This window comes from Trachypithecus francoisi, unplaced genomic scaffold (assembly GCF_009764315.1).
Source record: "Trachypithecus francoisi isolate TF-2019V2 unplaced genomic scaffold, Tfra_2.0 Lachesis_group15, whole genome shotgun sequence".
In the NCBI taxonomy this organism is placed as follows: domain Eukaryota; kingdom Metazoa; phylum Chordata; class Mammalia; order Primates; family Cercopithecidae; genus Trachypithecus; species Trachypithecus francoisi.
The window spans coordinates 92,959,610-92,986,352 of record NW_022681460.1 but is presented as its reverse complement, the minus strand read 5'-3'; the positions used below and the strand labels follow the sequence as shown (position 1 = coordinate 92,986,352).

General features: G+C 35.9%; 1 protein-coding gene and 1 long non-coding RNA gene across 2 annotated transcripts in view; both read left to right on the top strand.

The window, feature by feature from the left end:
- BCKDHB (branched chain keto acid dehydrogenase E1 subunit beta) overlaps window positions 1-14,352 on the top strand; it is a 259,485-nt gene extending 245,133 nt beyond the window's left edge. Inside the window, 2 exon segments of the mRNA XM_033235574.1 lie at window positions 11,759-11,907; window positions 14,057-14,352. Coding sequence (XP_033091465.1) covers window positions 11,759-11,899 — 141 coding nt within the window. The 3' untranslated portion in view covers window positions 11,900-11,907; window positions 14,057-14,352.
- Window positions 14,353-23,499: 9,147 nt separating this feature from the next.
- On the top strand, window positions 23,500-26,417 carry LOC117097576. Its single transcript, XR_004442994.1, has 2 exons — window positions 23,500-25,697; window positions 25,790-26,417. It is a non-coding gene; the product is annotated as an uncharacterized LOC117097576 (long non-coding RNA).
- The last annotated feature ends 326 nt before the right edge of the window (window positions 26,418-26,743 follow it).

Genomic DNA, 26,743 nt, shown 5'->3' with positions numbered 1-26,743 from the left:
GCATGCTCATTTGGGGGGACTAGGAATTAAAAATGATGAAATTTAATGCAACATAAACCCAGATGTATTATATGCATATATACTTTTTAAAAGAGTTTTTAAAAGTGATGCTTTGCAGGGATGACTAAAATGCTTGTCTCAGACAACTGGGACCTGTGCATGGGGACTGATCCATCTGCATGTGCCCATGTCTGCTTGATGGTGCTTATGTGTGTACAACTAGCTTTACACCTCTCATGAGAGCCCACAGCTCTTTAATAAACACCCCAGTGCCAGCTGTGAGGGCTGTGCCAATAACCACTACTTGAAGCTGGAGAGTGCAGTCTGAGACAGTGAGATCCTGTACTGCACTTGTATTTACATGTTAAGGTTAATTTAATTGCAATGACTTGTTCTGGTATGTGTTACTTTAATTGCAAAAAAAAGAAATTTAATTTTATACTCAAAAGACATTTCTTTAAATACTCCTGAAGTTTTGTTCTTTAGTATTAGAGTTCTACAAAGTGAATTAACTGTGGAGAATAGCTGTAAAATACTTACTGAGAGGAGAGGTTAATTTTTATATTCCAGTTTAAGTTAAGGCTAGGATAAAATTTGTAAACTATGTTTATTTAAAATATTTTCTAATCTATCAAAAAGTTGTCACATTTTAATCAAATTACTTAGTTACCTAAATTTGTCTAGCCATAAATAAGGAAATAAATGAGAGGGAACAAGTTTAATTTCTTGATGAAGCACTCTGATGATTTTTTTTACCCTTACAGTAAAAAAGAAACGTTTCAAACATACATCCTACCATAGGTTCACCATCAAATCTCAAGTCAGAATCAGGTTCAAATCAGAATTCAAAACCAGTTTTAGAACTCAAGTGGCAGCTCATGCCCTGCACGCAGGCAAACGGCTAGGAATTAATCAGAAAGTTCCACCCGTGTCCATCCTTCCTGTTATTTGCTCATCTTCCCAGCAAGTACTAAAAAGAAAAAAAAAAAAAAAAGTACAAATTTGTATGGAACCTGCTGTAACTCTGATTAAAGAGACCCTGTATTCCCCAATGACTGACCCCCTAGTTCCCCCAAAAAGGAATTAAACTGCTAAGCTTTTTATACATGTTCTTAAAATCCTTATTGGACTTGACATAAACATGCAGATAATTCCACTAGTTTCTTTTTCATAGGTACAATAATAGCACTAAGTGCAGAATTCCCCTTGTATCCAAGCAAGACTCTTATGAAAACTTTAAAATCTTCTGCAATACACCTAAAATTAACCAGGAGACTTGGTGCATATACCAACAAATGTTGTACACCTATGTGATAGTGATCACCTCACTTAACCTCTCCCAGCTTCAGTTTCTTACTTGTCTTTACTACTACATAAAGTTGTTGAAAGGATTAAAGGAGACTATATAAATAGCTATTTTTATTTATAATTAAATAATATCTGTGTGGTTAGTATTTAGTCTGGGTAACTAAATATCTGTTTTTTGTTGTTGTTGTTGTTTTCCATACACATGTACATATTCCTTTTTTAAAATAGACATATGGGCAAATACATTTTTTTCAATATGCCTCCATGTTGTTTCTCTGGATTTCTGCCAGGATGGGATGTGTCAATTATGCACAGAATTGTTAGTGTGTCCCTGGGTGCTTATATAAGTCATTATCTTTGGTGAATGACAAATACACAAACTCCTGTTACCTCTGGTAGCCTCTAATTCCTAATTGAGGGACATGATTGAATTCATGTAGTTCAGCCCCAAGTAAGTAGATAAAAATTATTAAGTAAATGCCCTGGTTCATCTAAACAAAATATGTCACTGATAGCTTTTTATATGAACTATATACATTTAGTTTACCTAAATTTATTAATAAATAGTATCTCTGAGCATCTTTAATTTTATATTTTATACTTAACTATGAAAGTATCCAGAACCAGATTCCAGTCACTAACTACCTCTTCATTAATGGATCATGGTTTTAACAGATTTATTAGAAATTGTCTATACTGAGCAGGTAATATATACTTTGTGAAAATAGGCATAAAACTGGGTTCATCTTATCAGCATATCATTTACCCAATTATCGGAGTAAAAAAGGAGGCACATGTATTTTTCCCCTAATTCTGAAATGTCTCCCAATTCTTGAAATTTGAACGTGAAAATGTGTGCATTCAAATGAAGGCATTCAATCTGAAAAGCTTCTTTGTATAAAATACTAACCAAATTTAAAGCTGAACCATAGGGTAAATATAGTAGAAAAGTATATTTTGGATTCTGCGTTTATTTTCATTGGATACAAACAATAATTACAATTGCTAGATGTGTTTTAGTGAATAGTTTGAACGCATCATGCTAGCAAAAATCATCTGCATATAAATAATAGAGCAATTTCAAGCAATTTTTTCTTAGGTCAGATATTCCTGCCAGAAACTTGTTTGCTCTGTTACTTTGTTCAATTATTAAACTTTGAGAGTACAAAGATAAATTTGCTAATGGGGTTCAATTAACAAATTTCTGATTACATTTCCCTAATAACTGATGATAGTATAGAACATTTATTTCTGCCGTGCTTTATTAGTAAAATTGCAGTGATCTGGTGACTGGAATTAAACTGCTGAAAAATGACTTGGTCTGATTTATTCATTGAGCAAAACCAAGCTTTAAAGGCTGTGTTGCTATGGCACCCAAGATTAACTTTAAAAAAAAAATAATTTAATTTTAGTAAAAACATTGGTACATCTCTTTTGGCATTGTGTAGATAAAAATAGATTCTCCCCTCCCCGTTTTCTTGTCTTTTTTATGTTTAGCAAGTCCTTTGCATTCTTTTAAACATACACTAAAAGAAATTTAGCATATTTAAAGAGAAGGGAAAAAGCAGTAAAATAAAAGTGTTTTATCAAAAGATTACAATTTGTAAAATAGCAAATATTTCAGTCATCTCTCTCTCTCTCTATATATATATGTACTTTCTATTTTGTCTAATTTAATCCTTTCAAAAACTATCTGGCTTCTCATACTTTTTAGAAAGATGGTGCCAGAGAGGGAGAAATCAGTCTATTCTAGTAGTTTCATTTTCTAATTAGTCTTCAAACTTAAAAACAGGTTGCAAAATTGGGACAGTGACAAGTTTTACGAGAAATCTTAATGTAGCTCCAATCTTTCAAATTCTAAAAGAATATATTTTCTCTTTCCTGAGACAAAGGAATTGTCTGGTTGCTTTAGCCAGGATTGATTTCTGTCTTCAGAATACCATTTGGTGGTGTTAGACTGCTAGATGAAGAATTTTGTTGGTGGTGGTGGGGGAACAAGAAGAAAAATTGAATGCTTTGTATGATCATCAAAAGCCACTTTTCAGGAGTATTTTACATTTATTGGTGCCAAGCACATCAGAAATCCTACCTTACAGAGAGCGATTGTTCATGAGATGACCCAGTACTGCAAGTCGCTTATGTTTATCATTATGCTTCCACATTCTAAGGAAATTCCACTTTCAAACGTTGCCGTCAGTGCTTTCTTCTATAGGAAGAATTTGAACTATAAAATTTGAGAAGCTTCAACGTCTGTGGAAATTTGAGAGCATTGCCTTTTTTCCTCTTTATTGAATGTAAAGTGTTTTAACAAAAGCATGGTAGCCCAGTACATTTTAAATGTCAAAACTTGCACATAGTGTATCTCATAAAGAATTTAAATTTTAGTCTTTGAACTTTTAAAGCCTCAAACATCTTTAGAGACCGACTGCAGCAAATAAACAGAATATATTGCAGAGAAATTTAGGGAAGAACAATTTTTTTTGCCATTGTTTCTCACAGTGCTCTGCAGATGAAAATGGTGAAGAAACTGAGTGATAGTTCAAGACTGTATGCAGGGGAGAAATTGAAAGCAGAACCAAGCTTTTACAGATTTTACCTGGAAAAACAAAGTGGTTTAGATGAGGTGCTAGTCTGATCACTAATTTAGATTTTATAAAAATTGAAATGAGTTAATATTTTAAAATATTTAAGTATGTTCTCTGGACCACAATAAGCACAGTGTACTTTTTTAAAAAGTGATTTTATATAAGATTATAAATTACAGAAATGAGTTGTCACTTCCTTGTTGTTGCTTATTTCTGATTTTAAAATAGCAAAATGTATAAAGCTATGGCTTTTAGAAAATAGTAGTAATTCATATTCTTATAATTGTTTTAATAATCTACATTAATACATAAATTATTGCTTTAATGTTAAATTTTGATTTTAAAATTTACTTCAGTTTCTACAGGTAATATATTGAGATTCTGACAATTTTATATTAATGTATGATTTTATTCTGACACAGCTATTGAATTTGAATCACTAATTATTTCTATGCATGTGTTAACACCATTCTCCAACTTTGTTTTAGGTAGCTAGATTGTATCCAGGGAAGCCCATTTAGATCAGAAATAACATTTCTTTCTAACTTCAAAAAATAAGCATCCACTTTAAAAATGGAATCTGAGTTTAAATAAAAATCCTAATTTAGGATTCTGTTCCATTCTTTAACTAGTGGAAAGAAATCTTAGAGAAAAAAAAAAAAATACAAATTGCCAGTAATTTGCATTAAAGAGGAAGAGACGGATTTTTTTTTTTTAAGTCAGCAGACATTGAAGATGGTTCAGTGAAGTTAAGTAATAGAGATCTCAGATTTTAATTTAGTCAAGATTATGATTTTACATAGAAGCATTGTTGAAATAGGCTTGATAATAATGTTTTAAGTGTTATACAAATCTGGGTGAAATTATATTATTCATCTACTGTCTTACTCAGTTATATGATTCAGCTGTGTTTTAAGAGTGAGAGACCTTATATCAATGAGCGTTTGTTCTGTATATCTCATGTGCATGGTCTTAATAAAATAAGCATTCCTCTAACATTTGGGGGAGCATCATATTAGTTCGGGGGTAGGTTAGAGACTCTGCTTTCCAAATAATTAATTTCATAGATCCATGCTCTTGAAAAATTGGTACATACTAATATATTTTTAAGCTTTATTTTTCAAATATGCTATGTATTGTTTAAAGCATTAGCCTAAATGAAAAATAATATTTTACATTCGTAAAGTTGTGTTTATTTAATTCAGTAATGAAATTAATTTGGAGTTGTTGGCATACTGCCTTCACAGGTTTCTGTGACTCATTTGCTGAGAAAGTGTGATTCAAGAGACCAGAATCATTTTTTTCTCATTTGCTAAAACTCATGTTTTGACTATGGGCAAATGTTCATGGCAGATTTAAAACAAATTTAAAGTAAATATTCTGTGATAATATTTGGAAGCTGAGTGATGTCTAGCCTTACATAACTAGGACAAATATAAATCTCTGAGTTCACGGACTTTAAAAGTATCAACTATACATCATTTTAGAATACTGGTTTTGTTTTTCTCATATTCTTAGAGTTTAACTCTTATACTACTAATCATGACCTCTAGAAGGTAATTGCATCTAGAAGCAAAATATCTGCTGTTTTATTAATTTAATAATTAAGCACTAAATGGTGTTCCAATTTAGGTTTAAAAGCAAGCACATTCACACATCATTTAAAGCTATTGCTTAATGTTTTTTTCCTACAGAAGAGATTATAGCTGCATGATCGCTATATGTCTTGTTCAATACTCATTATATTTATAATTTATATTATCTGTATATTTATTCATTATATTTATAATTTAGTCCTGTCCAAATAAAGTATATTTTCATAGTTAAGTGTGTTGTGGTAGTATAATGATTACATGAAATAACCTGGACCTTGTTGTTTGCAAAGTAAATTAAATGTTAATTTTCTGGGTTACTACTTGGAAATTAAGTTGTGGAATGGTGTTTCTCATTGGTCCAAGGAGGAACATAAAATTCTGATTTATCAGATAATCCTACAGGAAACGTATGCCTGTTTTGACTTATGATATGTTTCTTATTACAATGTCCTGCTTTTCTGGCTTTCCGTTAAATGTTTAGAAAAATTAGTTAATAGTTTTGCAGGAAAAGAAAGGAACTTTATCAGTGTATACCAGCCATATAAGAAGTGGGAACATATATCAAAGACCTCTAATTTTCCGATCTCACTTTGAACTTTTCTTCACAGTTTTCCAGCTCAAGATGGTATATAGTCTTGCACAATGGGCTGTAGCCAACTTTCCGTCAGAAGAACTGAGTAAAAATTATTCCAAAATTGTTCTTAGAAAGAAATCTGAGCCTGAAATTGTCTTGCATTAAAAAACAAAAAGCAAATGATTGCTTTAAAAACACACCAAATGATATTGGATGGTCTTTATTCTTGACTCTGTTTTTTAAAGTGTGTATACGTTCATTACATCCAGTTGTCTATTGGGCTCTTTTAGTCGTAGCTTTTCGGAAGTTGACTGACAGGCCGCTTTTTCTATAGTGGGAAAATAGGCGCTTTGTGTGCGCGGAGGGATTTCCAACGCCCCAGAACCAGCAATTAGTGTTTGGGCATCCTGCTCCCCACCAGGGGGCAGCACCGGACACTGCCTTTCCTAGAGGCCTGAGTGCATTAAGGCTTTCTAGCAGTGCCCTCCACCCCTCTTCCTCATGCAGTCCTTATGTATTTTTGGTATTTTCTTACACGTTTTAGGCTTAGTAAGTGTTTAATAAATGATAGCTGTTTAGGCATTGTGCCATACGGATACTGCTTTTCAGGTTTGACCGTTCTGTGTACCTGAATTTTGTCTTTCGTGGTAATTTGGTCTATCATTTAAAATACTTTGTGTTTATTATAAATATGGGATACCTTTAACTCGTAAAGTCTAGCAATTATTGAGCACAACGACATGTCAGGCATGAAACCAGGTACATTTTATATGCTGCTGCAGAATCTTAGTAGACATAAAGGCAAGATAACAATAGAGTCATAAAACAATAGGAAAATGCAGTAATGGGGAATTGTAATACTTCTATTTTGATGTTGAATAAACAGTACAAACCTCGGGGAGGTTAAATCACAATAGAACAAAGATCCCTTCAGATAGAATTCCAGATTCCATGCTGTATCAATTATATTATGAAACCTTGCCATAAAAAAAAAAAAAAGAAAAAGTTGAGGGTGAATTAAGCCACGATGTGTAATGCCTGAGACAGAAATTTCAGTGATGTAACCCCAGTGACACTGTGACAAGGAGAATTAGGGATGGACATACGTAAAACTTGAATGAAGAAATAGGGTTAGATATTGAGAGATCCCAAGGAAACCTGTGAAAACCCTAATATATGTGAATCTATGTACATGTAATATGTAACATATTACATTCATCAAAACATGGGAATAAATGACGTACTCTTAATTTTTAAAAGCCTCATAAATATATTTTACTTAAAACCATAATGGATCTTATTCTTTTAATTTGTACTTGTCCTCTCTTAAAATTTAAAGTTCTCTGTCCTTCCTAATTTTAACAAGATACTTTGTTTTCTAAAAATAAAACAAAACAAAAAGATAAATTTGTTTTGTTTTATTTTGTTACAGAAAATAGTCAAATGAAGACAATTTATTTTGCCTGTGTCTATGATTGTAATGATTTGGAATTGTTATTTCACATTGTTTGCTTTCTTTTCTGGCTATAATGTGCATAGCAATCCAGATGGCTAATATATAAACAGTTGGAGTTATGCTTATTACAATCATTTAGTGTGGCTTAGGAGGTTCCCAGTACCCAGGACCATCTGTTCATTGCTCTGTGTATTACCTTCATGATCAAGTTTGTGTTTTCAGCTCCTTCACATACCTTAGCCTCTACCTTTCTTTATATGTGAAAGAGGCTTCTAAGACTGAACTTAACTCATATGCCCCTCAAGGCTATGTTGTCAGACCTTGATAATCCCAACCTGCCTTCACACTACCATTCTTTTGTATTCCTAATTCATTTTTTTCCCCTTATCATTGCTATTCTCAATAGTAGTATCTTAAAATTTGCAGAAGAGTGACTAAGAAAGTGGGCATTGTAGTCAGGTTTGAATCTTACTTGGCTGTGTATGTAGAGATTTGATCTTGGGCAACCTCCTTTATCTTTATTTCCTCACCTGTGAAAAGGAGTATAATACTGACTTCATAGATTTGTTAAAATGATTAAATGAGATAAAATGTAACTCATTTAGCCCATGCCTGGTTTCTTATTATTAACATAATTTAGAATGAAAATTCTCCTGTTGCAAAAAGGCATATTCAGAGGTAAATTCAAATATTATATTCTAAAATTTCACATGCATCTTTTGGAAGAAATATCTACTTTAAGCACCAGGCAGTGTGAAAGCACATATGACAACAGAATATATGTAGGTGGTACTAAATCGTTGTTTTGGGGTTCATTTTCAGTCCTTCTTACTGGATTCTGGGTACAATTTAGACCCCAAATAGCTAGAGAAAAGTTTCTGTAGGTGCCTGTCCGTTGCTTCTGGTTACATGTTACACTATAATCTGCTTTGGAGCCTCACAGCCACATCTGTCATTGTTCCACATGGCCTGAGCCAGCTTACATACACAGCTCTGTAGGGAGAAAGACCAGAAACGAACACTCCCCATTTCTAGCCCATATTTTGCATAATACATGTAAGTCTCCCAGCAGCCCTGTAGGCTATGCCATTACTTAATTCCCAATTTATGTGGCTTACTTTTTCTGAATGAAAAGTCATCAAATATGGTTTTTAAGATATGGAACAGAAGAATATGATTAATCTGAGTTGTCATGAAAATTCAGGGCACGTGGTTGCTATGGTTATGGCTTCATGTATTTATAATGGAGAGAAACTTTGTCTCCATTAATCTACAAACTTGCCAATGAGATTCAGTATTTGTTTTTCTGTGTGTGTGTCTGTGTGTGTGTGTGTATGTACGTACGTATGTACATGTATACGGCTTCTTCCTGAAAACACTGAGGCGGAACAAAGGTGTTCTGTTTTGGTGGTAGTGCAAAGAAACATACTACACATAAATTATTTATATGTGAACCAATTCAGTGAGAAGTAACTGTACAGCTGCTTAATTGACCTAAGGGTCTTACTTCCAACTGCTTAAAAATAAGTGTAAACTGAAGTTCGTGGAAAATATAACTTAAGGCTCTTTAATGTACTTTTGTTAGTAAAGACAATTTCAAGCTGTTTCAGTCAGTCAGCGTATATTCTTTAAAAAACTGAACACCCTATTCATAGTCTTCTCTTATATATCCTTGAATTATCTTCCATGATTTTTACATTTTATATACTTATAATAGTGTTTAAGAACAACTTAATGCTACATAATTTACAGTCATCGTTTCCAAATTAAGGAAGCTGTATGTGTAAAATCACAAATTTATGTCACATAAAACAGGAACTTTTATTCATATGAGAAAACCATTATTCACTTTATTGTTTTCCTTCATTTCAGCATCGTTTATTACAAAATTAATACTGTTTTCGAAAAACCAAAACAATATATTATAAAGCACAACGTGGAGTTGTCTCTCACCTCCTTGTCATTCCCAGCCTTAAAGGGTAACCACTGTTTACAGTTCAAGTGTGTCTTCACAGCAGATGTTTTCCTATGCTCATGCAAACATATAGATGTATTCCTGGAAAGAGTGAGGCTTGCATTCTTGAGGAGTTAGGAGCATTGCTATTTGAAAAAATAAAAATCCAGTTTGATGATGTTAGTCATTATGCTGAAAGGAGTGATTTTAACAAATACCAGCAGATCTTCTTGTGGTAGGCCAACTTTCCAAGTTACTAGTTCAAGAGAATAGCCATTTTATAACAGGTATAAAATCAAAGGCGTTTAGTAAAATATTTTGCCTTTAATTTTCCATGGATAGCTTGTTTACGAAGAGTTCAGTATTCAGGGAAGATAGAAAAACAGCCCTGTGTCAGCTAAAGTAATAAAACCGACTTAATCCCAGATTGACAATTTAAAACCCTTTAAAATTACTTGTTGCAAACAAGAAACAATCCACCCAGTCTGTCATCTCTTTTCAGCTTATTAGTAGTGGAATCTCTTAGGTGGCTCTTTAAACCGTGTGTATTAAAAGTCCTAAAGTTGTTCGTGGAGATTTCCAGTTGCTAGGGAATACCAACACTTATTTGGTGTTTGATATTGTAAATCGTGATAGTTATTGGGGCCAAAAGGAGGTCTGTAAATGTCCAGTAGGTTCTTTTTGGAGCTAATTTGTGCTGTTTGCATTTTCTTTCTGCCCCAATACACTTGTCACTGGAAGAAATTACACAGAGGGTAGGGATAAAGCATGAAGTATCATGATTCCTTCATGTAAAAATTTTGCTCAAATTAAAATGTAAACATAGTATAATATGTAAAAAAAAAAAAAAAAAAGGGCCTCCTTAAATCCTTTATAAAGGAAGACAATGTATAAACATGTGAGTAAATACCAAGGTTTCATTTTAGGTAATAGCTGTGAATGTTAAAAGTAATATTATTTTCCTCAGAATAGTTTAATCACATATCTCTTAAATTTTTTAACTCTTTAAACATTTTATTTTCAGTCCGGGCTTGGGGGTTCACACCTGTAATCCCAGCACTTTGGGATGGTGAGGCTGGGCATCACTTGAGCCCCCGGAGTTGAAGACCCCGTTTCTAGAAGGAAAGAAAGAGAGAGAGAGTGGGAGGGAGGGAGGGGAGAGAAAGAGAGCGAAAGAAAGAGAGAAAGAAAGGACAGGAAAGAGAGAGAGAGTGAGAGAAAGGAAGGAAGGAAGGGAGGGAAGGAAGGAAGGGAGGGAGGGAGGGCAGGCTAGACGTGTTGGTGTGCACAAGTGGTCACAGCTACTTGGTAGTGTGAGGTGGGAGGATTGCTTAAGTCTGGAAGGTCGAGGTTGCAGTGACCCGTGTTTGCACCACTGCACTTCAGCCTGGGCGAGAGAGTGAGACCCTATTTCAAAATACATTCAAATTTGAATATTTTACTTGAGTAACATTTTTTTCTCCTGAAAATAATTTTCTACAGTGTTCTACTGGGGTTAAGGTTTTACATGTTTAAACCAGATCTCTAGCCTCATGGGGCTCATAGTCTCTCGTGGAAGACAGATAATTGGGCAACTGCAATGGATTATGCCGAGTTCAGTGCTTTGGGAGCTCAGAGCAGAAGCCCCTCCCTCATCTGCCCTGTAGGATTGTGGAGGTGCTGTCAAGGAAGGCTTCCCAGCAGGAGTGATTCCTGAGGTCATAACCTGAGATTTGTACACACATCAGTCAGGCAAAGAGCTGTGGACTTGGGGTGTGAGTGGCCAGAGACCCAGCAGCATCTACAGAAGCCAGACTATGAGAGCGATGAGAACACAGTCAAGTAACTGATAGAAGTTCAGTCTGGCTGGGACATGGAGGAATTACGAACATTTATTATGAAAGTAATACATGTTCATTGTATAAAATGTCAGAAAAACAGGAAATGAGAAAGTATATATTATTGCCAGTTTCATGTTGCAGAATTAACTACTGTGAACATTTGTTGAATTTTTATAATTCTTTCCATTTATATTCATAGAACAGCATGTTTGATATTATCCCAGTTTGGCTTAGACAATAGATATATATACGGGTATAATGCATGTGCATACATGAAAACACATAGTAAAACTGGGATCATGCTAACATGCTGTTACGTGCTTTTTTCATATTACAGTGTACTTAAATATTTTTAATGTCCTTAGATACAATTGTATTTTGAGTGAGTGAAATATTTTAAGTTGCACTATTTCACTTCTGTGAATAAAAAAAATTCTTGAAGTAACCATCCTGATTCTGTCTGCAGGAGGAATGTTTCTTGAACCTAGAGGCTCCTATATCAAGAGTATGTGGTTATGACACACCATTTCCTCACATTTTTGAACCATTCTACATCCCAGACAAATGGAAGTGTTACGATGCCCTTCGAAAAATGATCAACTACTGACCATATAGGTAAGTATGCATTTTGGGAAAGCTATTATGTGCCCCTGACATTAACGTACTATTAACCAAGACACAGCAATCATCAGTGTTTTGTATTTTGGTATAAGGCAACTTTCAGAAGAAAATATGTGCTTTAGAAAAAAATTCAAATTTATAGTAGTATATTTACATTTTTTTTGTTGTTGTTCTGAGATGGAGTCTCACTCTGTCACCCAGGCTAGACTGCAGTAGTGCGATCTCAGCTCACTGCAACCTCCCCCTTACCCCCGAGTTCAAGTGATTCTCCTGCTTCAGCCTCCTGAGTAGCTGGGACTACAGGCACCTGCCACCATGCCCAGCTAAGTTTTGTGTTTTTATTGGAGGTGGGGTTTCACTATGTTGGCTCGGCTCATTTCAAACTCCTGACCTCAAGTGATCCACCCGCTTCAGCCTCCCAAAGTGCTGGGATTACAGGCGTGAGCCACTGCACCTGGCTATATTTACATTTAATAGAAGCATATCTAGCATATGTATATGTGATTTCTTTTTTTCTTTTTTCTTTTTTCTTTTTTTTTGAGATGGACTCGCTCTGTCACTAGGCTGGAGTGCAGTGGCGCAATCTTGGCTCACTACAACCTCCACCTCCCGGGTTCAAGCGATTGTCCTGCCTCAGTCTCCTGAGTAGCTGGGACTACAGGTGTGCATCACCATGCCCAGCTAATTTTTTATATTTTTAGTAGAGATAGGGTTTCACCATGTTGGCCAGGATGGTCTTGATCTCTTGATCTTGTGATCTGCCTGCCGTGGCCTCCTGAAGTGCTGGAATTACAGGCTTGAGCCGCCGTGCCTGGCCTGTATATGTGATTTCTAAAAAATAGATGCATGCATATGTTAACATTGAATAGTCAGTCACTAGATGAAGATGCTCTCTACCATGGCTTAGATTGCAAGTGTACTTTATACCATTGTTTCAACTTCAACCTTCATTTTTGTATATATTTTTTCAACTACTTATACTGTTCACGAATAGGCATACTTTCTGTATTTAAAAATGGCCCCTCAAGCACCGTTAATTTACATTCTAGTTATTTACATGATAATTCATGACATTCTGAAATTTGCCTGTATATTATCTGAAAAATGGATTTCTTGAGCAAAAGATCTGTTTATTGCATATAAGGGAAAATTTTACTTCAAAACAAACAAACCAACCCCAAAACCCAGCACCACTACCATTTCCAGAACCTTTTTTAGCAAGTGAATATTTTTTACATAGTGGACAATAAATGGTATTTATTAATTAGATTTTCTAAGTCATGCTTATCAGTCCCTTCAGTGGTGCTATTCTAACAAAATGAATACATTACAGATTATTAAGTTAGTTTTTCAGAGTTTTCACATAGAAGTTACTATCACTGACACACTGATTTTGAAACGTTTCAAATGAGTAGATACTATTAGATCCTTTACATTTTAATATCTAGTTTTTCCAAAAATGATAGTAATATGTTTTGAAGAACCGTGTTTTTTCCCAAAGGAAAATAAACTCTGTATAATAGCACATTCTCTACTTTTTAAAGATCAGAAATGCTAGAATTATTGACTTTTGTGTATGGGTAGTAAATCTAGCTCACAGAAAATCAGAGTGAAATGCCTTTACATTTGTGCGGATAGAGAAGTTAACTCTCCCTCATATGTCACTGTGCTACCATAATCCCTACATTTTCTGTGGTTCTAGTCTAAGACTATTGTTATAGATGGAAGTTAGGACCATTAGCCCACAGATGCCTAGTATTCTGTCAGACATACAGGTGTAGATGCTGTATTTCTGATGTCTTGATGTCTGTGAAAGCAACTGGCATCTACAAGAAATCACACTTAGAACTGGTTAAAGGACTCCCTCACTTTTGTTGTCCATGTGGTTCCCTTCCGTGGACCAGCCATAATAAAAAGCCAAGGTAATAATGGTGGCCACGTGCCTCATTGCTATTTTTAAAGTAATATTCAGATGTGGTTTTAAATTTAGATTCTGTATTCCTTTTGAAACATAAGAAAAACATTTAAACCTATGCTGAAAATACGATAAGAGGAAAACAACTCCAATATGCTAAAAGTTAAATATGGTATTAAAGAAAATAGTCATGTATGCAATTGAGAATGTCTATAATTTTTTTTACAGAAAAGCTGGAAGATTATAACTAGATATGGAAATATTTTTTCTGAATTTTTTTTTTATATTTCCTCAGACTTACCTCTTTTTGAAAAGAGAGTTTTTATTAAATGAACCATCATGATATTGGCTGAAAAGTTCTACATTCTATTATTGTATTGTAACACATATGTATTGATGATTTTCATTAAGAGTTTCAGATGAACTTTGAAAATATTCCACTTGGTAATCTTATACATTCTGTTTAATTACATCTGTAAATATTGTGTGTGTGATAGTATTCAATAAAGTAAAATCAAATTGTCTTTGGGTTGTATGTGTTCTTTTTTTTTCCTTTAGCAAAAAGTTTTTGTTTGAGAGTAATAGCTTATGAACTTGTTAATTAAATCTGAATTAAAGTACAGTATTCACTATAGAAATGGTGACTTTTCAACTTTATTGTATTTGGTTCAGTTCTTTATGACCTGGATGGTTATATGTTGACAGAACTTCTAGAATGTTTTCTCTCATTCTTCCCTCTTGCCTGAACAAGGTGTCGTAATGACCTCCCCAGTGTGTGGTGGGTGGTGGGGCAGAATTTTTCCTACTGCCTCTTTTCTGTGAGATGGACAGCATAAGCCTGTCCATTACAAAACTGCCAAGCTTTAGCTGTAGCTGTAGTGTTTTGCCATGATGTTGCAAAGCAATTTTTGCCCATGTTCTTTATGTTATTACTTGGATAAAAAGGAAAAACAACATTAGCAGCAACAGATGACTCTGACACGAGGAATCCTCCTTGTTGGGGACATTGTCCAGTCCTCTTGTTTCTTACTCTGCCTCTTCTGCTCTTCACCACATTTTAGACAAGCCTTAGTCTGTCTAAATAATGAATCCTCCAGCAGAACCCCTCACCCCGACACACCTCCCCTCCCATAGTTCCAGAAGGTTTCCTCTCATGGGTTCCAGGAAAAAGGTGTCTACCCCCATAAAGCAAAGAATGAGGGTTGTCATGTTTTCCTTTCTCTAGAAACACTGGAAAAAAGAAAAAACAAACACTTTTCTATGAACTACAATTGCATTTGTCCCTTTAAAACTGTAATTTAACAAGTTGTGTCCTATGTATTTTTACCAGCAATTTGAAGGAGGATACAGAAGGTAACTTTTGTAGATTACCAAAAACTTGGAGGCAAAGTAAAGGCACTTGATCACAGAGTCTGAATAGCTATGGTCTGAAACAATGAACCAAATCATTTGTGAAAATAAAACCTTGTCCTTGGATTAAAAATAGAAAAACTTGTACAGCATAGGAAGGGAAAAGATGTAGTTTGTCAGCAACAAGTTTGGAAAAGATTTAGGGAGTCCAGTTGGCTTACCATACAGAACATTCTGAGTTTAAGATGCCAAAACTCAGTATGGACTTTGGCTTTGGTCTTTGTTCTCCACTAATGGCTCAAAGCATCCTACAGGGAACTCTGCAGTGACACAGTCCAGCAGAACAGGACGTGTACAGTGGTCTGCCACCTTGGCCTACAGTGGGTTGTAGTTAAACATACTGATTTTAGTGGAACTAATTTTTTGTGGCTGTTGTATCTTTCTAATGCTATATTTTCTATTCATTTGGTATTTTAAGGATTTTCTCTTAGCTATTTTAATTTTACTTTCTTTAGCTCTATTTTTGAGAAAGCAAGTGTGAGAATAACTGTGAGGATGATCTGTGTACTAAATGCCTGCATTTGAGAGCCTCTTTTCACCTCTAGTTACCCCTGCAGTCCCTACCAGTAAATACTCCCTTCTCTTCCAGTAAACCTTTACAGTTAACACTAAACTCAATCTATGGCATAAGACATACATACACATTTAATTTATTGCCAAAAATACATTTTTACATGAAAGAAAGAGTCCATATTATGAAAATAAGAAAATAGTGGCAAGAAGGCCCTTGAGAGATTTTAAATGAATGCCAGGTCCAAAATCCTCCACTGCTCCCAGCCTCACATAATAATGTCTGCTTCTTGTGACAATATAGATATATAAACTGATTTGATTTCCATGGTTTAAATTATCTAATTCTTTCAGGAAAAAATATAATAACTGCATTCTATGCAACTGATGTGTTAGCCAAGCTAACTAAAAGACCTGTGGACATTTTTAAAAAATGAGGAATAAGATTCAGAAAAGTACCTCAATTCAATACCTTAGGTTTAAATCTCATAATCTAAAAACTCTTGGTCAAAATGTTTAGAAGACCCACTCAGAAGATCCACATTTGGTTTCATGAAATGCCTTTCTCATCAGCTTGCCTAGACTGGATACATGTGGTTTCTGGCTGCCTAGCATTCCGGCCTCCACCTTCTAGAAACAGCACTGCTGTTTGTTTAGAGAACTCCCTCTCCCCACCACATGTGATTCCGGAGAGGCTGCCAATCCCAACACTGTGCAGTGTTAACCACAGAGATGGCCCTGACCCAGACCCAGCCAGGTACCTCAGAATAGAAAGTGAGGATACCCATGCAGAAACAAAAAGTATTAGACTCAGCCTAATCAATGACACTGCAGTCTAAAAGACTGTGTCTCAGTTTTTCATCTGTTCCAAGTGTACCTGAGGCTACAACTGATAGCTGTAAACCAGCTAGGCACACAGACTATGTTACTTTTAGCAGAAATCTTTGGCCTGATAGATGAGGAACATGACCTCAAAAAAGTCACTTTGGAACCTCCAGGGCAACATGAGATTTAGAGATCCTGATATACTTCAAACCTGGGCCATCAGGCTTGGAAAGCAATAGAAAATGTTCATATATGGACAAAGATTTAGGAACCCTGGCACCTTTTGGAATATACTAATTAGAAATATTTACCAGAAAAATTGGAAATAAAGCAGTAACAAGAATGAGGACATTATAACTGGAAGGACTGGAACTGAAAATAGAAACAAGTAAAAAGGTGTATATGTAAATAATTGTCTCAAATACACTTTTATGTGAAGTAATGGCTCCATATTGCAAAAATAAGAAAATAGTGATGGTCATAAATATGACTTAAGTTGACAAAGATTGGAGTAGTAGATTTGCCAAAAGGAGTTCAAAACTTCTAAACTATTAATCTTTAGGAAAGAAGAGTGTAACTGCATTATTCTGCTGTTAACCTTGAAAGTTTAATAATGGCTTTTAAATGCTTCAAAAAATTAACCACTAATAGAACTAAAAGCAGCATATGTGTCTTCCACATCATTGCACAAATGATCTATACTAAATGTATTAATTCATTCCACAAACATTTAGTGAGTGCCTGTTATGGGCCAGGCACTGGGCTAGATTCTTAGGTGCAAAGTTAACTAAGAAATAGCCCCTGCAACACAAATGAGGAACGGGTAGTGGGGGGACAGCAAAGAAAGAAAAACAGGATAAAGTCAAACACAATTAAGACAAAAATGTAATCAGGTGAATTCCCTAATTAATAAGAAAGAACTTAGATTGGGTTAAGAAACAAAATCCAATTAAAAGCTGTTCACCAGGAAGTCTTGAAATAAATTGACCTAGAAACGTTAAAATTTGAAAATGGACAACTATGTTAGGCAAAAATGAAAATGAAGAAAACAAATATGGTATAATTCATATCAGACAAAATAGAAGAAAATATGCATTAGAAATTGACAAAAGCAATATATCACAGTGAAGGAAAGTATGACAGTTAAATACTTTATGTTACAAATGTGTAGTATTAAAATACAAGTGAAAACTTTACAGTTACAAAAGATATGGAGAGAACAGTTGTAGAACATGACTTTATCACTTTACTTTCAATTTGATAGATGAAGACTAGAGTAAAAGAATATAGGATATTTTGGTTACATACATAGTAGAATTGAATCAGTAGAAATATGTTTTAAACTTTTTTGTTTCCACAAACAGAAACTAAATCACCTTTTAAAGTATACATAAGTAGTTAAAACTGCTTATCATGAATAAAGAAAAATAACAGTAAATTTCCCAAAGAAAAGAGAATATTTTAAAAGCACCATGTTTTCTGACCACATCCTAGATCAATAGTAAATATTCCAAGTACAAGGAAATAAAAAACTACGCCACTTAGAAACTGTGGAGCCAAGAAGGAAGTGTAAAAGCAATGACAAAATATTTAGAATATGAGATCGCTGATGTGTTTCAGCTGAAATTCTACTCAGTGGTAAATTCATAGACATTAAATATTTTAGAGAAGAAAACTGAAGATATAAGAATGAGAGAACAAAGAAGGAAAAAGTGTAATAATTAAAAATTAAAAATAAAAGTAGTAAAATTAAAAATAAAAGTAGTAAGTTCCAAATGAGAAAAAAACTAAAATTGAAGTTATTTTTTAAATAAAAATCGTGGATTTTTTTTTCCATTTTACTGTATATGTCTGTATCCTATGAAGGTTAAGCTATGTTTTTATGTAATCATGGTATCTGCAAATAAAGACCATGTATGGTTGTGTTTGCATTGGTTAATACTGCCAAGCTACTTTCTTTGAGGGAGAAGAAATAATTTTGCAAAACCTGTTGGCCCACGGTGTTGATAAACAAAAGTCTTCATTATTAGAATATTTTATTCCACCATTTGTATAAAATAATTATCAGGGTCTTGATTTGCTAAAAGTCCTTTTGTTTCTTGCTGGGCCCTATTTGGCTATTGTAAGTATTTTATTTACCATGAACCCTCATAAGATTCAGTGGCTATAAAGAATTAGAATAATTATTTCAAAAATGTTTTCTTGATCATTTGGAACATTTATCTACTTATTTATCATGGGTTTTTGTTGGTTTTGTTTACTTGTTTATTTTTGCCTTCCTTCCTCAATGTTTTATTTGTTCCAGGACAAGTCCAGTTTGTTTATAACAAATTCCACAGAACCTAGAGTAATGCTTGGTCTGCAGAAGGGCTCTTAATGTGCTGCTGAATGAACAGAAGAATGGAAGCGAGGGCTTATCCCTGAGTTATACTTTGTATCTGAAAAACACTTTGTTAGAGGCCTCTTTGGTTAGTGTGCACATTTAAAATGATATTATGTATCATTTAACCTTGTATACTAGTTCTTATTTATTACATCAGACTCATGGGGCTGTACTTCATTTCCTAAAGAATTCCAGAAACAGAAACAGTCCTTCCTGTAGGGCTAAATTGCAAGGATCCCCCATAGATAAGCTTTGTTTCTCTATTTTTAGGCCTCTAGTCTTCAAATTGATTTCAAAACCATCTCTTTGTTAAGTAGCTCTGTGACAAAATTGTGCATTAAGGTGTCTATGTGTGTATATATAGACGAAGTAGAATACTCATTCAAAACTCCATTTAAGGGTGATAGGGCAACTTTTCTTCATTTCCTTCATCTTTTCTGTTCTTGTAGTTACAAATGGAGAGTTGGCCTGGGTCCAAGTTAATTCTTCCCATGGCCCTGTCTGTGTTGTCCTCTTTTTTTAGTGGTTAAAGTCTGCAGACTTGAGACTGGGCAGTCGTAGGACACCATCTCCGTGGCCACTGTGACTGGTGAAGGAATAGGTAACCAAAATTGGGCCAATCAGAGCCCTTCTTAAAGATTTTTCATATCAATAGATCTGGAATTTTATTGTTGTTGTTGTTGAGACAGGGTGTCACTCTCTCACCCACTGGAGTGCAGTGGCACGATCTCTGCTCACTTCAGCCTTGACTTCCTGGGCTCAAGCAATTCTCCCACCTCAGCCTCCTGAGTAACTGGGACTGCAAGTGTGTGCTACCACACCCAGCTAATTTTTTCTTTTCTTTTCTTTTCTTTTCCTTTTTTTTTTTTTTTGGAAATAGGGTTTGGCCATGTTGCCCAGGCTGGTCTCCAACTCCTGGGCTCAAGCCATCTGCCTGCCTCTGCCTCCCAAAGTGCTGGGTCTATAGGTGTGAGCCACTGCACTCAGCTGAAAGTTGTTATTTTGTAGGGATTTATGGCCACTTTCTCTACAGAGGTGGTCATCTTTAACTGAAAAAGGGTGAAACCACTATATTGAGGAATGCTACAGTGCAATATGGAGTCAATCTTGCCAGGTCCCTGCCTCTAGAGAGTCAGTCAACCCCCAGACTAGCTCCATTTCTGCCACATGCATCCTGAAGTGTTCCATTCTTCCTCTCATTCTGTGAGGAATTAGCCCAAGGTCCTTCCAAAGAACCACCATTTTCTGTGATCAAGTTGGGCTTCTATTGCTTGCAACCAAAAGCATTCTAATTCAACCATTCTAATAGTTTGCAGTATATTTGAAAGAGGAAAATCTACATGTTTTAATAAAGTATACTTTGGGAAAACGCTCCACCTTTGGGATTCGTTTATATATTGTGCTCAATTTTAAAAAATATATGACATATATTTCATATATATGACATTAGCCACAGACCCTATGTTAATGTCAAGTGTTTTAACCACAAAATAAGTGAATGCAGACTTTCAGCCTGAAAGGTGAATGCTGGCAGCCTCCCTTTAGGTCAGAAAACTGAGCAGTTCCACAGCAGCTGTCCTTTAGAAACCATACTCCATGGAAGTTTATTTTGTTTTTAATTTTTATAAATTTATGGGGTTCAAGTATAATTTTGTTACATGCATAGCTTGCATAGTCTTCAAGTCAAGACTTTAGGGTCTCCATCACCCAGATAACATACATGGTACCCATTAAGTGATTTCTCAGCATTCATTGTCTCCCAACTCCCTCACCTCTCTGAGTCTCCATTCTCTATTATTCCACTCTGTATGTCCATGTGTACACATTTTTTAGCACCTACTTACGAGTGAGAGCATGTGATATTTGACTTTCTGTGTCTGGCTTGTTTTACTTAAGATAATGACCTCCAGTTCCATCTATGTTCCTGAAAAAAAGTCAGATTTTACTCTTTTTAATTACTAGATAGTATTTCATTGTGCATATAATCACCATCTTTTCTTTATCTAATCATTCGTTGGTTGACTCTATATGTTCGCTATTGTGAATAGTGCTGTGATAAACATATGAGTGCAGGTATCCTTTTGATACACTGATTTCTTTTCATTTGGGTAGATATCCAGTAGTGCGATCACTGGATTGAATGGTAGTTGTGTTTTTAATTCTTTGAGAAATTTCCATGTTTTCCTTAGAGATTGTACTAATTTACATTCCCTTCAACATGTATAGGATTCTTTTTTCTCTTCATTCTCACTAAAATCTGTTTGTGTGTGTGGATTTTTTTTTGTCTTTTAATAATAGTCGTTCTGTGACCAGGCACAGTGGCTCACGCCTGCAATCCTAGCACTTTGGGAGGCTGAGGCGGGTGGATCACAAGGTCAAGAGATCGAGACCATCCTGGCCAACATGGTGAAGTCCCATCTGTACTAAAAAATACAAAAATTAGCTGGGTGTGGTGGCGCTTGCCTGTGATCCCAGCTACTTGGGAGGCTGAGGCAGGAGAATCGCTTGAACCCAGGAGGCGGAGGTTGCAGTGAGCCGAGATCGCACCACTGCACTCCAGCCTGGGTGACAGAGCGAGACTCCATCTCAAACAAAATAAAAAGTAAAATAATAATAGCTATTCTGACTAAGGTATGATGATATCTCATTTTAATATGCATTTCTATGATGATTAGTGATGTTGAGAATTTTCATACACCTGTTGGGAATTTGTATGTCTTCTTTTGAGAAATGTCTATTCATATTTTTTGCTCATTTTTATTGAGATTATTTTATTTTGTATTTGTTGAATTGAGTTTCTTGTAGATTCTGGATATTAGTCTTTTGTTGGATGAATAGTTTCCAAAAATGTTCTCTCATTACGCAGGTTTTCTATTCACCCTATACTGTGCAGAAGTTTTTTAGTTTAATTTAGTTTAATTATATCCCATTTGTCTTTGTTTTTTTGTTTTTGTTTTTTTTTTTAAGACGGAGTCTCACTCTGTCACCCAGGTTGGAGTGCAAAGGGGCGATCTTGGCTCACTACAACTTCTGTCTCCTGGGTTCAAAAAATTCTCCTGCCTCAGCCTCCCAAGTAACTGGGATTACAGGTACATGCCATCACGCCCAGCTAATTTTTTTGTATTTTAGTAGGGACAGGGTTTCACTGTGTTGCCCAGGCTAGTCTTGAACTCCTAAGCTCAGGCAGTCCACCCACGTCGGCCTCCCAAAGTGCTCGGATTACAGGCGCTTGCCACCTCGCCTGGCCCTATTCATTTGTTGTTATTGCTTACACTTTTGAGGTCTTAGTCATAAATAATTTGCCTAGACCACGGTGCAGAAGAGTTTTCCCTAGGTTTTCTTCTAGTATTTTTATAGTTTCAGGTTTTACTTTTATGTTTTTAATTCATCTTGAGTTGATTTTTGTATACAGTGATAGGAGTTCAGTTCCATTCTTTTGCATATAGTGAATCTGTTTTCCCAACACCATTTATGGAAAAGGGTGTCCTTTCCCCAGTGTATGTTTTTATTGGCTTTGTCAAAAATCAGTTAACTGTAAATATGTGATCTTATGTCTGTGTTATATATTCTGTTCCATTAATCTATGTGTCTGGCTTTATACCAGGACTTTGCTGTTTTGATTACTATAGCCTTATAGTATAATTTGAAATCAGGCAATGGGATGCCTCCAGCTTTGTTCTTTTACATAGGACTGCTTTGGTTATTTGGACTCTTTTTTGTTCCATATGAGTTTTAGAATTTTTGTTTGTTTGTTTGTTTGTTTGTTTGAGACGGAGTCTCACTCTGTCGCCCAGGCTGGAGTGCAGTGGCACGATCTCGGCTCACTGCAAGCTCCGCCTCCCGGGTTCACGCCATTCTCCTGTCTCAGCCTCCCGGAGTAGCTGGGACTACAGACGCCCACCACCTCACCCGGCTAGTTTTTTTGTATTTTTTTAGTAGAGACGGGGTTTCACCGTGTTAGCCAGGATGGTCTCGATCTCCTGACCTCGTGATCTGCCCGTCTCGGCCTCCCAAAGTGCTGGGATTACAGGCTTGAGCCACCGCGCCCGGCCTAGAATTGTTTTTTCTAATTCTGTGAAAAATGATGTTGGTATCTTGATAGGGATTTCATTGAATCTGTAGATTGTTTTGAGCAGTATGGTTATGTTAATGATATTAATTATTCCAATTCATGGGATGTTTTTCCATTTGTTTGTGTCATCTACAATTAGGCAGGCAGATCAACTGAGGTTGGGAGTTCAAGACTAGCCTGGCCAACATAGTGAAACCCCGTCTCTACTAAAAATACAAAAATTAATTGGGCATGGTGGTACACACCTGTAATCCCAGCTACTTGTGAAGCTGAGGTGGGAGAATCACTTGATCCCGGGAGGCAGAGGTTGCAGTGAGCCGAGATCATGCCACTGCACTCCTCTGGGTGACAGAGTGAGACTCTGTCTCAAAAAGAAAGAAAGAGAGAGGGATGGGGGTGGGGGAGGGAGGAAGGAAGGAAGAAAGGAAGGAAGGAATGGAGGGAGGGACGGAGGGAGGAAAGGAGGAAGATACTTTGTGTAAACTTTTCATATTTATGCTCCTTCTATTAAAGCATGTTTACTTGCACTGTGATTTTATCTTTTAAGTGAAATATTTCAAACAGGTAGAGAACAGTATAGTAAATGTCTATGTACCCTCCCTCCTAGCATAAAAATTTTAAAGTTCAATTCATTTTTTCCTAGTTTTCCCTAACTCAGAGGGTAATTTAGACCCTATATTAACAGTAACAATAGCATTTTTTTAAAAAATATCTGTCCCAAAGGCTAGACAGCCCACAAGAGTTTCCCTCATTATTTTGGGAAATTGTGTGAGGGTTGCTTTCAAACACAAGGAATTTGCACAACCACATGGAGTACATGGTTCTCTCTGGCTCTGGCTCCATCTCCCAGCAGAAATGTCTGCTACCAGTAGCTGTGGAAGGCACCTAAGGGCTGCTACTGCCACAGGTGCCACCTGCAACTGACACTAATGAAGCTATACTTCATTGGGTCCTTGGAGTGGTGACAGTGCTCTTGTTCTCCCTGGAGGTAAAAAAAGCCTTCTTCTCTTCTTGGGATACAGGGATCCCAAATTAGTGTGGCTGGTGATCACAACATCTCATCAATATTTGGTGAAACAGGCCTCACAGCTGTTCATCAGACAAGTGAATTAACTGACCAATTGTTGTACTTAGAACCTTTGTCCCTCTCCAGGACTCAAGCGTTATCTGGGTCCCAAGCTCACTTTTCCTAGAGAATGGGCTTCTCGGAGGGGCTGCTTTGTTTCTCAGTACACATACACCATTGGCCAACTTGCCTGTCAATCCTACAGGCCAGTCTAGATTCTAGAGCAAACATACTTTAAGTCCCAGCTTGGCTTACTCTTCTAAGGGAAGAACTCATGTCCATCAGATGTATTCAGTGTTCTTTTCTGAACAATAAAAATGTTCAAATAGATTATAGGAACATTGCCTAGGATAATGTGGTATAGCTGTGGTGTGTGATTTATGGTATATCCATATGATTAAGTACAGTGTACAATTTTCAAATGATGATTATGAAAATTATGTGGCAAGATAGTAATATGGTCATTACATACTTTTAAGTAGAAAAATCAGGATTCAAAATTGTGTGCATATTATGATTAAAACTAGTATTACTTGTGATTACAACTATTATTATGATTTGATTTACAAACAAATAATTAGAGAACATAGCCATGTTAGGAGGAGGATCATAAGTTATATCATAATGAAAGAATTTATTTTTCAGAATGTTTATTCCACAAAGTAATAAAATATTTACTATGTACTAAAAATTGTTACCAAATATTAGGTATTGCATAATCTTTCTGTTTTGTAAAACACTGTCCGAGCACCAGTACTAAAGGATCTTTTATACAGCTGATTACGGCAAGAACCTGGAATCAATAAAATATGGTATTTTTTCTTTGTCTCAAACTTTCTCTCTCTCTCACCCCCAGCTCCGTCTGCCTCTGCTTCTTCCTGTCCTTTTCCCTCTCTCTTTCTCTCTCTCCCACTCCTCCCTCTCTCTCTCTCTCTCACACACACACACACACACCACACACACACACACACACACACGATTTGTTAAACTCAGAAGGGAAGATTAAAGACAAATAATTCACCTATAATAATATACTAGTGTTTGTTTAAAGTTTGACTTTTTAAATTAAGCTTTAAAACATTTATTATTTAGGGTCATAGCAGAAAAAACGGTGTATATTCAAAGGTTTGTCATTGAATACAGTTTAATAATGGGACTCTTTGCAAAGGTGTGGGCGGATTAAGGGAACTGGGAAGGAAGAGTGAGGCACCCAGGAACTGGCAACTCTGGGAAGTCATTACCATCCCTTTCCTGAAGGAGCAAGGAGGAGGGAATTGTCCTGGAACCTAGTGAGAGCTACAGCCTTGGGAGAGGAGCTGCCCAACAAGAGATGCAGCCATAAAGGAAAAAGCACAGCTGTGGAAACAGAATGGAGAGAGGAGTATGTATCCTGCTCTCCCCCTGCCTTCTGATTGCGCCCGCCAGTGCTTCCCACTGGCCAAACCTGATTGCAAGGTGGAGGCCAACGGAGCCTGGTGACGCAGTCCGTGGAAGTCAGCCTCTTGACATAGAGAAGGGAAAGAAGGGTGGAGAATGAATTTGGAGGGACAAATGGAGAATAACCAGTACACAGCACCCAGCTTTTCAATATCATAGGAGACAGGTAAATATCTGTTTAACTACATGCAAAACTTCGACCTTGAAGCTGCTGAAAAGTGCAGATTACTTTTAATTGTGCTACATTTTCCTGGGCAGGGCTGGAGTTTGGATGGCTGTGTACTCTGCTGATGGAAATTTATGGCTGTGTCCATACACTGTACTTTATTTGCAACGATGATCTGAAAGTCTTCAGTTTTCTACGCGATCCTGGACTGGTCATGTCTCAGCCTGTGACCCAGCTGTTGCTGCGCTGGAGCTCTTTCATCCTGTTGGCCAACTTATATCTCCTGTGTCCTGTATCCAAGCTTTTTTCTTCTCGCACTTTATTGGAGCACACAAATAGATTCCTTAGAAAGTCTTCATAAGAAGCTAATTTTCTGAGACCGTTCATGTCAGAAAATGTCCTTACTCTAACCCTTGACTAATAGTTTGGCTGAGTGTAAAATTTTAGACTAAGAAACATTTGTTTTTCAAAATAGGGCGTTGCTTAATTTTCTTCTCACAATTGTATATGTCATTTTTTTCTCTCAAAATTTCCCTTGATCAGACTTTTTGGGATATTTCCTTATCTTCCTAACCTTCTATGTATTATTTTTATTTTGGCCAACTAGTTCTTTTTAACCTTTGTTTTTCTCACAGCATCCTCTTATTATTTTAAAGATGTCATATATCTCTAGATATGTGTAAACAGTAAATATACAAATATATACACAAATAGATACACATATGGGTGTGCATTTATTTAATCTTTCAGGATATGAGATGTTACTTTTTTAGAAGTTTCACTGTGTTCTCTGAATTATATTGTTTTCTCCAGTTTTCATTTTTCTGTTTATTTTGGTTTCTCTCTTTTGCCTTATGTATGGTGATAGTTGTTTTTATTAGACTGAGGTATCAAAAGCCGATCTGAATTGTAGTGTATTCATACAATGAAATATTATTCTATCATAAAAATGAATGAAGTACTGATACATGTAGTAACATGGATAAACCTCCAAAACATTATGCCAGTTGAGAGAAGTCCACGCAAAAGGTCACATATTGTATGAT